Consider the following 14,578-nt stretch of genomic DNA (forward strand, 5'->3'; position numbering starts at 1 on the left):
TTTCTGGCTTCTGGCCTCGCACTGTGAGAGAGTTCAATTCTATTGTTTTCCATCCAAGTTCAGGGTGATTTGTTACAGCTAGGAAAGTAACACGCCACTTGCGTCAGCTTATTACCAGGGCAACGGGCATAAACCGTTTCCCAACCACTGGGTCCCCCCAGCCACCCCATCCAGGCTTCCCCTTGGGCTGGTGGCTGGGTCCCAGGTTCCCAGGTGCTCTGTTCCACTCGCTGGGAGAACGGCTTCTCCAGCACAGAAGTTAGTTTTGGGAGGCAGTTGACAGTGTTGGTCACCAAGCCAACTTTCCTATGGTTGCCTCCTTTGTTCCCTCCTCCCTCCTTCCAATCTTATTAATTATTTAGTTGGCTGCCTCGGGTCTTAGTTGCAGCACACAGGATCTTTTAGTTGCAGCATGCGAGAGCTAGTTCCCTGACCAGAAATCAAACCCAGCGCCCTTGCTTTAAGAGCCACAGAGTCTCAGCCACCTGACCCCCCGGGGAGTCCCCTCCATCCAGTCTTCAATCACATGTCACCTTCTCACGGAGGCTTTCCCTGGCCACCTTGCTTACGGGGGCAGCCCTGTTCCCTCCACAGCTCATTACCCCATTTGTTTTTCTTCCTCGTATTTCTCGCCATCAACTAGAGGATCGACTTTCTCATATGCTGTTCCCAGTAGGTGCCCGGCACCCACTACAGGCCTAACGAGTAGTTAAGTCATTGGATAAACCCCATGTGTGGGAGGCAGAATTACATCTCCTCCCAAAGACATTCAGTCCTAATCCCCAGAACCAGTGCATTAGGTGGCAAGGCAAACAAAGGCTCATTAAGGTAACAGATGGAATTAAGTTTGCCAATCAGCTGACCTTCAAACAGGGAGAGAGAGTAGCCTGGATTATCCAAGTGAACCCAAGATCACAAGATGCTTCCTTGTGGGAGAGGAAGGCAGGGAGAAAGCCAGGGAGAATGGACGGGGCCGCTTGCTTTGAAGATGGAGGAAGGAGCCCCGTGTCAGACTCCTGTGGCCTCTAGAAACTGGAAAAGGCAAGGTCGAGTTTCTCAGAAAACCTCCAGAAGAAACGCTGCCCCGAGGACGACCTTGACTTTAGCCCAGTGAGACACACTCCAGACCTCTGACCTCCAGACGTGCCTTGGGAGGGCTGTTGGGAAGTTGAAACGAGACAGGAAACGGAAATGGTCGGTCCTTAAACACTTGCAGTGCCCCGGCACCATCCTGGATTCCAAACACCGAGTAATTTCCCCTAAGTGCTTTTTCATTCCACTCCTCCCCCGCTTCCCCTCACTCTCTGCCGCTGAGGAAGCTTGGGATCTCTGGCTCTGGGGGGTGAGAGGGTGGGGGGACCTGGCCCATGTTCTGTGCGCTTCCTTCCTGGAGCGAGACCCTTTCATCTCAGTCCCCAAAGGGCACACAGGGGACAAAGGCTGCTGCCGCTATGTCCCCATTTTACAGAGGTGGAAACTAAGACCCCGGAAGGGGCAGGGGCTTGCCCAGGGCCTCACTGGGAACAGGTGACAAGACCCTGAAGCAGATCAGAGCGACCCACTCTGGCTGTGTGCCTGGGGGTGAAGATAAGGTTGGCCCCTGCCCCCACACCAGACCTGGCAGCCTGGACCATGCCACGACCCACCTGTGGGGAACTTCACTGAGGGGCAGGGGCTCCTTGCCTGGCCTCAGGTAGGTGACACACCTGGTCCCTGGCTGCTGTCCTGGCCAGGAGGCCCCAGAGAGCTGGGGGAAAGTGAGGCAGGGCTGTGCCTGAATCCTGGCACCTGGCAGTGTGATCTTAGGCAAGTTTCATGCCTCTCTGAGCCTCAGTTTCCTCATGAGGAAGATGGGCACGGTATTTGCCTTACAGCTCAGGGCCAGGAGGAATGCCAGATTCATCCAAAGGGCAAATGTTGGGAATTCCGTGGTAGTCCAGGGGTTATGGCTCTGCACTCTCAATGTGGAGGGCCCAGGGTTCAATCCCTAGTCAGGAAACAAAGATCCTGCAAGCCACGACTCGGCCAAAACATACATATATTCTTTTTCCCTTTTAAAGGGCATAGGTTGAACCAAGATTCAAACCAGCTTTGCTGACTCTGAAGCCCCAGGCCCTGTTCTCCACCTTGGTTCGCGGCCAGGCTGCCCCCAGGCCCCATCTCACCAGTCCGAGCAGACTGGAATGTAGGGGAAGGGTGAGAGGAGGAGCAGGCTGCATGCCGGGCCCCACTGCCCAGGCGTGGACCTTGGTTTCTGCCGCCCAGGGCCAGCGAGGAAGCAGGAGCCCGGTCAGAGGAGCTGGAGAGGCTGCCAGAGCTGGATGGGAAGAAGGCGGTGGGAGGGCAGCGATGCAGGAGGGCAGGGAGCAACCAGGAATGAGGAAACTGAGGCCAGAGGCGGGCCAGAGGGCTGCCCCAGGCCCCCAGGCCTCCCCAGCTCAGTTTCCATAACACAGAGGTTGGCGCCGGAGGAGGGGCATGGGGAGTACAAAGGAGTGGTCTCTCTGGGCCTTTTGCTATCACCACTCAGCATGGTCCCTGTGGCCCAGGAGGAACGACTATCTCTCCACAGCAGCTGTGAAGGCACTGAGCTGGCTCCACCCACACCCACCAGGTTGGTGGAGGCCCCTGACTGCACCAAAGAGCCCAACCCCTGCCCCGCATTTTATGGAGAAGGAAACTGACACAGAGCCAGGGACTTACCTCTGGTACTTGGCTCCCCGTAGCCGGTTCTCTTCCCTGACTATACTGGTCTGTACCATTTGTATTAGTGTCCTAATGACAGATTTTATTTTCCTCGGCTCCAAAATCACTGCAAACGGTGAGTGCAGCCAGGAAATTAATAGGACACTTCCTCCTTGGAAGAAAAGCTATGACAAATCTAGACAGTGTATTCAAAAGCAGAGACACCACTTTGCTGACAAAGGTCCATATAGTCAATACTATGGTTTTTCTAGTAGTCATGTACAGATGTGAGAGTTAGAACTTAAAGAAGGCTGAGTGTCAAAAAATAAATGCTTTGCAATTGTGGTGCTGGAGAAGACTCTTGAGAGTCCCCTGGACTGCAAGGAGATCAAACCACTCAATCCTAGAGGGAATCAACTCTGAATATTCATTGGAAGGACTGATGCTAAAGCTCCAATATTTGGGCCACCTGATGCAAAGAGCCAACTCATTGGAAAAGACCCTGATGCTGGGAAAGATTGAAGGCAAAAGGAGAAGGGGGCAGCAGAGGATGAGATGGTCAGATGTGTTAGGTAGTTAGAATAGGAAACAGGAGTCCAGAATGGTGGTGACTAAAAGATAAGGAAGGGAAAAGCCCTCGAAACTAGAACAAAGGAAGGTCCAAGGACCGGAGTGAGGACCTTAGGTAGAACAAACAATACTCCTGGCTAGCCCAATTTTCATAGGGCAGGCCTAGGGGGAGAAAAAAAACATATAAAAAGAGGAGCCAAAGGGCCGGGGGTCTCTCTCTCCCTGCCCTGCTCGCTGGCACGCTCTCCCACTCTCTTCTCTTCGCGTCTTTGGGTCAGCATGCCCTCAAGCCTTGAGGATGGATTTTCCTGCTAATATCTAAATAAAACAGAGCTGTAACACAGAGCTGTAACACTGATTTGTCTAAGAGCTATAACACGGTCTGTCCAAGACCCGAGAGCTGTGACGCGCCGAGGGCTTTAATGTCTGTCACTCCAAGTCTTTGTCGTGATGAGACAGAACCGAGGAACATACACTCGTCTAACCGATGGCATCACCAACTCAATGGACATGAGTTTAAGCAAACTCTGGAAGATGCTGAAGGACAGAGGAGGTTGGCATGCTGCAGTCTGTGGGGGTGCAGAGTATTGGACACAGCAACTGAACAACAACAAAAGACTGCTGTTACAAATCGCCATAAACGTGGCATCTTAAAACAGCACATATTTATTCCCAGTAGTTCTAGAGGCCGGAAGTCCAAAATCAATCTCAATGGACTGAAATCTAGGTATCCCACAGGGCTGCTTCTTTCCGGAGGCTCTCAAGGAGAATTCATTTCTTGCCTCTTCCGGCCTCTGGAGACCGGCTGCTCTCCTTGGCTTGTGACCTCTTCCTGGCGTCATTCCAGCCTCACTTCTGTTCTCACATCTCTTTAGTCAAAGCTCCCTCCACCTCCCTCTTACAAGCAGACTGTGATTACATTTAGGGCCTAGTTAGGTAATCCAGGAAAATCTCTCCATCCCCAAATCATTAATTTAATCACATCAGCAGAGTCTGACTAGGTCCTGGATATATTTGGGGGTCATTATTTAGCCCACCTCCCCACCCACCCCCACTAACAGCCCTGTTCTCTGTTAGACACTTCTGCCCGTCCAAATCCTTCCCATCCAACTGGTTAAATAAATTAGGCAGCAGTGGCATACAGTGGAGCAGTCATTAGAAACAGTGAGGGAGAATGGTTGCTGATCTGGACTACAATGTGATCTGGATTTTTATTTTAAAAAATATATTTCTAGAGAGAGGAATATTATAATATTCTGATTAAGATCAGTGTTTCTGGGTCCAGGAAATCTAGGTTCAAGTCCTTCCTGTGCTATTTACTGTGTGACACCAAGCAATTCACTTAACCTGATGCCTCAGTTTCTTCATCTGTAAAATGGGAATACTTGTACTTACCTCAGAGGGATATTGAAAGTCTGTATAAAGTGCTTAAAACAGTGCTTGCCACAAAATATGCCCCACTTAACTGTTGGAGGGTTTTCCCTTGTAGCTCAGTCAGTAAAGAAATTGCCTACAAGGCAGGAGACTCAGGTTTGATTCCTGGGTTGGGAAGATCCCCTGGAGAAGGAAATGGCAACCCACTGCAGTATTCTTGCCTGGAGAATCCCATGGACAGAGGAGCCTGGTGGGCTATAGTCCATGGCGTCACAAGAGTCAGACAAGACTGAGCAACTAAACCACCACCAACTATAGGATACATTTGTTGTTGTTCAGTTGCTCAGTTTTGTCCAACTCTGCGACCCTATTGACTGCAACATGCCAGGCTTTCCTGTCCTTCACCATTTCCCGGAGCGTATGCAAACTCATGTCCATTGAGTCGATGATGCCATCCAACCATCTCATCCTCTGTCATCCCCTTCTCTTCCTGACTTCAATCTTTCCCAGCATCAGGGTATTTTCTAATGAGTTGACTCTTCACATCAGGTGGTCAAAGTATTGGAGCTTCAGCTTCAGCATCAGTCCTTCCAATGAATATTCAGGCTTGATTTCCTTTAGGATTAACTGGCTTGATCTCCTTGCAGTCAAAGGGATTCTCAAGAATCTTCTCCAACATTTATATGCTGGATACATATAAATACTTATATGTAAAATATAAATTATATGTAAAAATGTAAGATATTTATATGTCTCTATATATACACACATACTAAATGCAGCCTACAAAAAGATAACTAGAAGGCTATTCTCCAAAAACAAATGTCTTTAAGTTTTTCTTATTGATTTTTTAAATATTTATTTATTTGGCTTTGCTGTGTCTTAGCATACAGGATCTTCACTGTGGCATGCAGGATCTTTGAACTCTTAGTTGCAGCATGTGGGATCTCGTTCCCTGACCAGGGATTGAACCTGGGCCTCCTTAATTGGGAGTAAGGAGTCTTAGCCACTGGACCACCAAGGAAGCCCCCTGAATTTTTTAATTGTTTTTAAAATTTTTTAATCTCAGTGATGGGTCTATAAATAATTGGTATCATCTTTTTGTTTCTCTGCAAGATCTGTTTATACACAATACACAATTATTTGTATAATAAAAATGAAATTTTAAAATTTAAGAATCTAACCAAAAAAAGCAACCCAGAATCCTAATCCTTAAAGCTTCTGCTATGGCTCGCTCTGCCCCGGGGAACACTCCCAATCTGCACAGTCTCACAATCTCCCCTTCTTACTTCCTGGAGCTCTTGTCTGGAAACAGTAGCTCTCAGCTGTGAACTCCAGGAGCCCAGATGGAAACAGAGCGGGAGTGTATTCTGAGAAGAAACAGCCAGCCGGCTGCAGAAAAACACCCCTCACCCATCAACAGTGCACATCAACTTTGTGCAACATTCCCATCCCCGATTACAACCTCATGAAGGGTAATTGACCTCCAAGGGCTTGCCCAAGGTCACAGCGCACAGAGTTCCCACCTCAAACCTGCTGCCACCACCGCCACAGGGCATATGCCATGACCGGAGCTTGACCAAAATGGGGCAAGGGTTCCTGGCCTGCAGTTCTTTCCCCTGAGACGCATGACTCTCCCTACCCACTCATCTTCAGACCCTTGCATGTTAAACCCACTTTTGTTGTGTTGTGTTAGTCACTCAGTCCTGTCCAACTCTTTGTGACCCCGTGGACTGCAGCCCACCAGGCTCCTCTGTCCATGGAATTCTCCTGGCAAGAATACTGGAGTGAGTTGCCATGCCCTCCTCCAGGGAATCTTCCCGACCCCGGGGTCAAACCCAGGTTTCCTGCATTGTAGGCAGATTCTTTACCATTTGAGCTACCCAGGAAGCCCATTTTACAGATGGGCAAGTAAGAGTCCTTGGAGAATGAAAATGGCCCAAAGATGCAATCCCAGAACTGGCCACACGGTGGCAGCACCAGGCCTTGTGACCGCCTCCTCTGGGCTTTGCATCCTCTTACCGCCCTCTGGCGATTATGAGAAAAGGTGACTGAGGCAAGGTTGTCACCTCTGGGGGGAATATTCTGACAGAAGCAGGACTTGGGGCCCCTTGCATTGGTGGCCTTGCGTTGACTGGCCATTATCCAGCCCCCGTCACAGGGAAGTCCCGGTCACAGGGAAGCCCAAGGAACTTGGACTTTTCAAGGTGACTGTTTAGTGGAGGTGGGTGAGGGTAGGAGGGTATGGACAGGCTCCTCTCCACCTGCAGCAACCTCAGGGATTGAAGCCGCAGTGAGGAGTCAGGCCCCTATCCCCAGGATGGCTGCTCTGTTGTTAACCGTATCTTTCTCTGAGAAATGCAAAGTCAGAAGAAAACATCTCTGCGAACACGAGGAGAGGGGTGGCAATGAGCAGCTGGGGTCTGGCCTGCACCACGGGGTCTCCTTAGCTGGACCAGGCCTCCCAAGGAAGCCAAGGCTGGGAGACCCAGTCACCAGATTCAGCAGGAGGAGCAGAAAAGGTAGGGAGCACAGGGTGGGGCTGTGAGACATGAGACCCTCCCCAGGCCACGGTATCACGGACTGAAGGGGGATGCCTTATCCCAAGCAGGTCACATCAAATGCTCCCTTTGGGGATTCTGGGATTGAGACAGAGAAAGGCCAGCCAGCCTCCTTGAACAGCTGGAAAAGTACCAAGTAATTCCGGGCGGGTGACGTGGAAAAGGTCTCCTGTGAAGAGAAAGCAAGCGGGGAGGGGAAGGGATATAGGAAGGCCTCCCCCAGCACGTCATGGCACTCCTGGCCTAGTTCCTGCCCTGGTGAGGGAGGCTCTAGGGCCATCATAGGCCCCTTGGGGACTTAAAGGCCCATCAGTGAAGGGGGAACAGCATCCCAGACAGCGGTGACTCTGGAGACCTGAACACCTGTTGGCCCCTCAGAGGCGGCTTCCATGGCTCCTCATCCCTCAGACGTGTGGTGTGACCTCAGCTTCCCTCCTTCCTCCCACAGGAGCACTCTGCAGACGCGAAGACCCCGCCAGTGTGACAGGGTGACAAGGGCAGATGCTCACAGCAGGAACCAAAACAAGCAGGTGGCGGACAGCCCTGCAGAAGCTGAGGCTGCTGCCTCCCCACACGGCGCTGTCTGCCTCCAGAGGGCTTCAGGTCGGTGCTACCTTATCTGTTCAGTTCAGTCGCTCAGTCGTGGCCTGCTCTTTGCGACCCCATGGACTGCAGCATGCCAGGCCTCCCTGTCCTTCACCAACTCCATCACCAACCTTATTTGAACGTGTGCTAATACAAAGACCATGAATTATTTCTATGTTTTAAAAAAAATTAAAGAGAAAAGTTAAACTCTCCTGAGGGGGTCTGAGGGAGTTGGCCTATCACTCCCCAACAGGGAGGCCCCAGCAGGTAGTGATCAGCTCACTGGCTGGCTGTCCAGCCTCTGGAGGGCGACCTCAGCAGACCAGCATGCCCGTCATCTGCTGAAACCAGGAAAGCAGGGACCCCACAGCCCCTCCTTGTCCCAGAACTGCTTCTCTTTTTTTTTTTATAGGGTGGGAGAACTGCTTCTCTTTATAGACCCCTGTCCCCATCCATCCCCTGAAGTCCCAGGCCTGGGACTGAAGTCCTGGGTGGCCATCCACGGCCGGAGGGCCTTGGAGGGCCCCATATCCTCTGACCCCTGGTCTCCTGGTGGGCAGAGCAGGACTGGAACAACTCCAGCCCCCGCTGAGCCGGACATCCTTCCACACACTGACCTGAGTCTTGCAGTTGAGCCCTCTCAACTGCCCCTGGAGGTGGGGACCATCCTTGTGCCCACTTGACAGAGGAGGAGACTCGGGCTCAGAGAGGGGTGCTGCTGCCCTGCCCAGAGTCCCACAGCCAGTGGGGAGCAAAACCAGATCCGCGCCCCAGGCCATCTCTGCACCTCCCTGATGAGCATCCCGTGGCCATGAACCCAGGGATTCCGGGACACAAAGCCCGCTGAGCCTTTCACCCAGGCCTGACCCTCGCTAAGCCCTGGACAAACAGTATTAATCGCCAGGGTGGCCTTCCCTAACCTGCACTGACCTCCACTACAGCGCCACCACGTGGGGAGCCGCAAACCTTTTCTTTATTGCAAACGTGATACACAGTCCCGGGGGGAGGGGGGGCACCTGGGAACAGCAGGAACCAGAGGGAGCCAAGGATGGGGTCTCCCAAAACCAAAGGGTCCCTGCTTCCCTTGCTCAGGGCAGGAGCCTGACCTGACTCCCACCATGCAGCACAGATAGGGCAGCCTCAAGAGCCCCAGAGAAGGCTGAGAGCAGGGAGGCCCAGCAGGGAGTCGGGGAGGGTCAGCCCCCCGGGGCCAGTGTGGAGTGGGGTAGCCTTCCGTGCCCCGTGGATGCAAACCGAGCCTGGGCTTTGTCTCCCAGGGCCCCAGCAGACATCCAGTGTTAGAAGCGAGGGGGCTGCCAGGGTGGGGTGCGCAAGAGGCCGAATGATCCTGTCCCCTGCTACACAGTATCTCAGCGTCGCCAACTGCTGGCCCAGCGGCCCTGGTCCTTCGCAGCCGGCATCTTCTGCTGTTTCCGCCCTCCCCCGGCAGCGACCACGAGGCTCAGCTCACTGGGGGGCCTCGGCGATGGCCTTCTCCACCCGCAGGTACCAGGGCTGGATGTGAGTGTGACGCATGAGGTCGTCGAAGGCCTCCAGACCCTCCATCACACGCAGCACGCCGTAGACTGCCTGGGGATGGGTACAGAGGGGTGTCCACACCGGCCCATCACCTCCCCTCTCTGAGAGCCCCATGACCCACTCTAGGGAAACAGCAAATTAGCCAAGATGGGTGGTCAGGCGCTTTTGCCCCATGTTTTGTGAATAATGAATATGTAATGGCTGAGATCACTTATAGCACTGCGTGTGAACCTCACGAGGTACTCGCTTGGCCACGGGCTACTTTGGTTCTATAAGCACATATAAGCTCCACCTGGAATGCCCCAGAGGCTGTGTTGTGTTGTGTGCGCTTATGTTACGTCTACTGCTACAGCTGCGGTGCCAGCCAGGAGAGAATAAACGCATCTGCAGTTCCTACGGCTCCCTGAGCTTTTTTCCAGCCTCGCAGCTCGGGCCTTGTCTCCCCTGGGTTCAGCAAACAGTGCAGTGTGAACAGCAAGACAACTGGCGTCACGAACAGGATCAGCGATACAATTGGCATAGTCGGCAGGATTAGTGAGACACCCGCTAATGGGCCAGTTTTGCACATGGGGCTTTGAATGAAGTGTGTGGGCTGGTTGCAGGTTTTGCCTACCCTGCACCCACATCCCCTTTTCTGGGCAACAAAGCGCATCTCCCCCCCCCCAAACTCAGAGTTTCCTCTGAGAAAATGCCCTCCCCAACCCTCAGGTCCTGAGATTTTAGAAGAGGGGACCCCATTACCTGCTCCAAGACCTGAACCTTGCAAGCCACATATTCTACCCTGGCAGAACTACTTCAAGGATTGGTACTGGGGTCAGGCTAACAACCCTGTCACAGTACTTTTTGCTAGGTAGAAGCCTGGAGCACTTGTTTTCCTTAAGCCCTTGACAATCAGTGGAGCCAGGTGCCCCTGGGATGGAGGAGCTGTGAGATGCAGGTATTGATCACACCTGGGTTTTCCCAGCCTGGGCCTTCCCCACACCCCAAGGAGAGACCCTCCGATATGTGCACCCCCTGCCGCCACCACACTCACCAGATCAGCCAGGTTCGGCTTCTGGCCCCCCATGAAGGGCCGGTCTTTGCCCACAGCTGCCACCCACTTGTTGGCAGCCTCGTAGAGATCCTCCCGCACGTCATCCCGGAGGTGGTGCCTGGGCAGGGATGGAGAAGAAGTCCATCAGGGGACTCTGAACCCTGGCACAGGTGGGGAGCGCGGGAAGGCCCGGGACCAACACGGCTCTTGGGGCAGGGGAGGGGAACAGAGTAAGGTACAAGACGGGGACCCAGAACTGGACTCCAAGGCCAGCCCTGCTTCCCCTGGGGTGGCAGAGGCAATCAGGAGTTTGGGGGTTTGAGTCTCAGATGGGTTAATGCTGGGGGTGGGGAAGCCCCCAGGTGCACGCATGCGTACCCACCCACGCATCCACGTGTGCACCATCACCTGCGCTTGAGCCGCTTGCTGATGAAGTACATGGCAGCTGCACCCACGTACTTGGCCATGGCGCCCTCCACGGTCCCGAAATTGCCCTCCTTGACAATGTAGTCAAAGGAGGCCAAGGCCTCGGCCGGCGTGCGGTACACGTTGGGGGAGATGATGTGTACCAACCAGTCGTCCGCCCACTGCCGCCACTTCATCTCCTCCCTGCGGGCGAGGGGGACAGAGGGCAGGCCAGGTGGGCTTCATGAGCCAGCATCTCCTCTCCTCCCTGCGGGCAAGGGGGGCGGATGGCCGGCTTGGTGTGCTTCCTGTGCCAGCACCCGGGGCGGGGAGAGGAACAAGGAGACTCAGTCCCGCCCGTGGCCCAGCCCCAGCCCTCAAGGCTTATAGCATCTCGCACAGCCCAGTCCCCTCGGGGGGAGACCACCCCCGCCCCACACCCCAGGGCCAGCCCCGGCCCCACTCACGTTCTGGCCTCCTTGCCCCCATACATCCGCTGGGCCTCCTTCTCATCCAACATGAGCCAATACTTGTTGCAGAACTCGGTCACCTCCTTGCCCTGGTCGTTCACCGCCTTCATGGGCGGATAGTAGGTGATGATGTCCGCCAGGGGTTGCCTTTGGGAGACATCTAGAGTTTACCCCGACTCCCTCTTCCTCCCTGAGACTAAGCCCTCACCTCCTTGGGATGAATAATACTTCTCCGACCTGAGTCGACCCACAGAAGCTTCCCACCCTCTTGTGACTGACACAGGAGGTCCTGCAGCAAGAGGGATTTTGGGCAGACTCTGGAAGCACCTCCCCGACAGAGGGAGATTCACGGAGGAGAGGAAGGGGCAAATCTCAGAGACACCCACAGCACATTCTGGACATCTAAGCTGCAGCCCCACCCCCACGCCCGTGGAGGAGCCCAGGGGAGGCCTCCCTGAGACAGGAGAGGGCGTGAGATGTGGTGCCAGCCTGGGCCGCAGGGGCTCCTTACCCCGACACCAGATAGGTCTTGAGGGCGCTGATGATGACAGAGGAGTCGTTCAGTTGTTGCTGGAGAAGAGGATGGTTTAGATCAAGGCTGGGAGGGGTGGTGGGGACTGGCTGACTGGCCACTGGCTGGATCACCAGGGGCTCTTCTACAATCCTGACACCCAGGCATTCTGCAGGAACTGGTCAGGGGGATCCTGGGTGTTGTGTCCCTGTCCCTGGGGGTTCACCCCGAAAACTGATGCTCATTGAGTTCTACCTTCCCCCAGGTCACAGTCCCCACTATCAGGGAAGCCTGTCCTATGCAAGTGTGGCTAATGGAGAGGAGGAGGTGGGAAGGACCCAGGATCTGAGCCCTGCCCCCTCTCCCACCTGGCCTCCTGGGCACTGAAGGGCTGGGTGGACTCAGAAGCTACAGACTAGGAGCCAAGCCCTACACCCCACAAGGTACGGTTCTCTGTCGATCAATGAAGCCAAGTCAGAGAGGCTAAGTGACTGGTCCTAAGTCACACAGCCAGGGAGTGGCAGAGCCCCTCCTTGAACCCAGGCCACCCACGTTGTTAAGCTCTGTGGCGCTCTGCCTCCCTTAGACTCACTGGTTTATAATCCTCAGCGGAGGCCCAAAGAGCCCACGTTCCTCCTGGGGCTGCAGAGCAGGGTCTAACTCAGGGGTGTTCCAGGACAACCTGGGACACTGGGGCAGGGGGCAGCTCCCCAAGGCTCACCAAGCTCTCTCCTTCCTGGGCCATAACGATGGGCACCTTCCTGTAGGAGGAGAACTTGATCTCGGCCCGGCGCACGGGGTTCACCTCCACCACCTGGTAGGGCAGGGCGTGGAAGTCGAGGAAGGCGCGGACCTTGCTGCAGAAGGGACACGTTTTGTACTGGTACAGCGTCAGCTGCAGGCGGCTGGACAGGGAGAGCTGGACGAGGAGCAGAGGAGGAGCTTCTGAAGCCGGGGGCCCAGGCCCCAGCCCCAAGCAAACCTTTCCCAGGGGTTTTCCAGGGTGTCTCTGAGAATTTCGGGGAGAATGGGGGATGGGTGGCGAGGAGGTGGGGAAGGGCTCTTGCAGCGGACAGTTGAGGCTCAAGCGCCCATCAGAAAGTCTGTTCTGTGTAGGAGGGATCTTCTCATCTCTGTCCAATGCTAGACAGACATCTCTCCGCTCTTTCCGGTCCCAAGGAAATGTCAGACACCAGCAGGTGTGTGTCCCCCGGATGCAACTGCTTCAACTTGGGAGTGCCCACCCCTACTCCCTAGCACGTCTGGGTGAGGGGGCAGAGCCCAGCGTTTCGCTGGTGGTGGTTCGGTTGCTCAGTCGTGTCAGACTCTTCGCGACCCCATGGATTGCAGCATGCCAGGCTTCCCTGTCCTACACTATCTCCCAGAGTTTGCACAAACTCATGTACAAAGCCCCAACAGGAGAGGGTGGAATCTGGGCCCCTGGCCTTCACAGAGCAGGAGAGCCCCAGGTGAGCTTGCCGCATACTCACGTTTGAAAGTCACAGCTGCGGTCCCCCTCCCCCACTGTTCCAAGATGGGAGACTGAGGCTGGGCCATGGAGGTGGGTGGGCAGGGAGACACTGGATGACTCCACTCCCCATCCACTCCTGTTCCCAGGGGTTCAGGAAATGGGCGTCTGTGGGGGCGTGGTGGGGGTGCGGGCTGGCGCTGTGTACAGAGCATAGCAAAGGGCAGCTGGGCCATCCCCTCGCCTGGGGGGACATACCCTTGTTCCTTGCCTCAGGGCCTGGAATCTAATGGTCATCAGTTTCGTAAAAATACTAACAACACTAATAATACACACTAATAATACACTAAAATACACAACCTCAGGATTTGGAGACAGGGGGAGGGGGAGGGAGGCGAAAAATGTTTGGAAAATGATAAACCGTGCAAGAGACTTTCCCTTTTCAGTGATTTCCAAATCTTCCCATTAAAAAGTCTTAAAACACGTTTGTAAAACGACTTTAAAACAGAGGCTGTTCCAGTTAGCAGCATCAGTAAGGCCCCATTTCACAGGTGAGGACTTTGAGGACTGGAGGGCTTAAAACCAAGTCACTCGCTCAAGGTCAAGAGGCGACAGAGGAGGTGATTCCTGACGCCGCCGGTTCCCAGAAGTCCCGGGGTTCCGCGCTCACCCCAGGGCCCCTACCCAAGGGTTGGTCTTTACCTGTGCGGCTTGCTACCCAAGCCCTTACCTCGGGCTTACCTGTGCGGCCGAGCGCTCTGCGCGGAGGTCCTGGGCACGCAGGTGCCACCGCGCCGTGTGGTATAGTCCCAGGGCGCCACCCAGGGCCAGCGCCGCCGCCCCCAGAAGCCGTGGACCCCCCTTGCGGGCCGTAGCGGCGGGGCCTGAGCCTCCCGCTGCCCTGGTGAAGCCGGCCCGGCTGTGCGCGTGGAGTCCCAGCGCCGGCCGATCGCCCAGCCTCCAGGCCACAGCTCGCCCGTGGGGCCACAGCGCCCGTACAGCGTGGGCCATGTTTGCTCCGCCGGCGCCGCGGAAGGGCGCGAGAAACAAAGACTGCCTTGGCTCTGGCTCCCCTTAAAGGGCGGGGGCCAGCCGGTTGCCAGGGGTGACGGTGACGCCGAGCAGGGCGGGGCAGCCCTCGTGGGACCGAGCGTGCGTCCCCGGCGCCCAACTTTTAAAACATCTATTTAAAACTTTTAAAACATCTGTCAGAAACACCTGAGGATGTCTGCTAACTGCCCCTCGGCTTCTAGAGTGTAGACGTAACTGGTCTCGGTGGTGACCCGGAGCCGAATGCAGGAACTCAGGCGTGCAGCTCGCCATGTGGCCCTCAGTTCAGTCACTCAGTCGTGTCCGACTCTTTGCGACCCCATGGAC

General features: G+C 55.0%; 1 protein-coding gene and 1 non-coding gene across 2 annotated transcripts; both read right to left on the reverse strand.

Annotated features, from left to right (window-relative positions):
- Window positions 1-5,580: 5,580 nt before the first annotated feature.
- Window positions 5,581-5,653, reverse strand: TRNAG-CCC. The gene has a single exon. It is a non-coding gene; the product is annotated as a tRNA-Gly (tRNA).
- Window positions 5,654-8,730: 3,077 nt separating this feature from the next.
- On the reverse strand, window positions 8,731-14,245 carry PTGES2 (prostaglandin E synthase 2). The gene is made up of 7 exons (XM_043469676.1): window positions 13,943-14,245; window positions 12,455-12,652; window positions 11,734-11,792; window positions 11,220-11,369; window positions 10,756-10,956; window positions 10,348-10,465; window positions 8,731-9,365 (listed from the first exon to the last, which is right to left on the reverse strand). Exons 1-7 carry the CDS (start codon window positions 14,210-14,212, stop codon window positions 9,243-9,245), a joined length of 1,119 nt encoding a protein of 372 aa, XP_043325611.1. The 5' UTR covers window positions 14,213-14,245; the 3' UTR covers window positions 8,731-9,242.
- Window positions 14,246-14,578: the final 333 nt, after the last annotated feature.

The sequence above is a fragment of the Cervus canadensis genome, chromosome 5 (assembly GCF_019320065.1).
Source record: "Cervus canadensis isolate Bull #8, Minnesota chromosome 5, ASM1932006v1, whole genome shotgun sequence".
Lineage (NCBI taxonomy): Eukaryota > Metazoa > Chordata > Mammalia > Artiodactyla > Cervidae > Cervus > Cervus canadensis.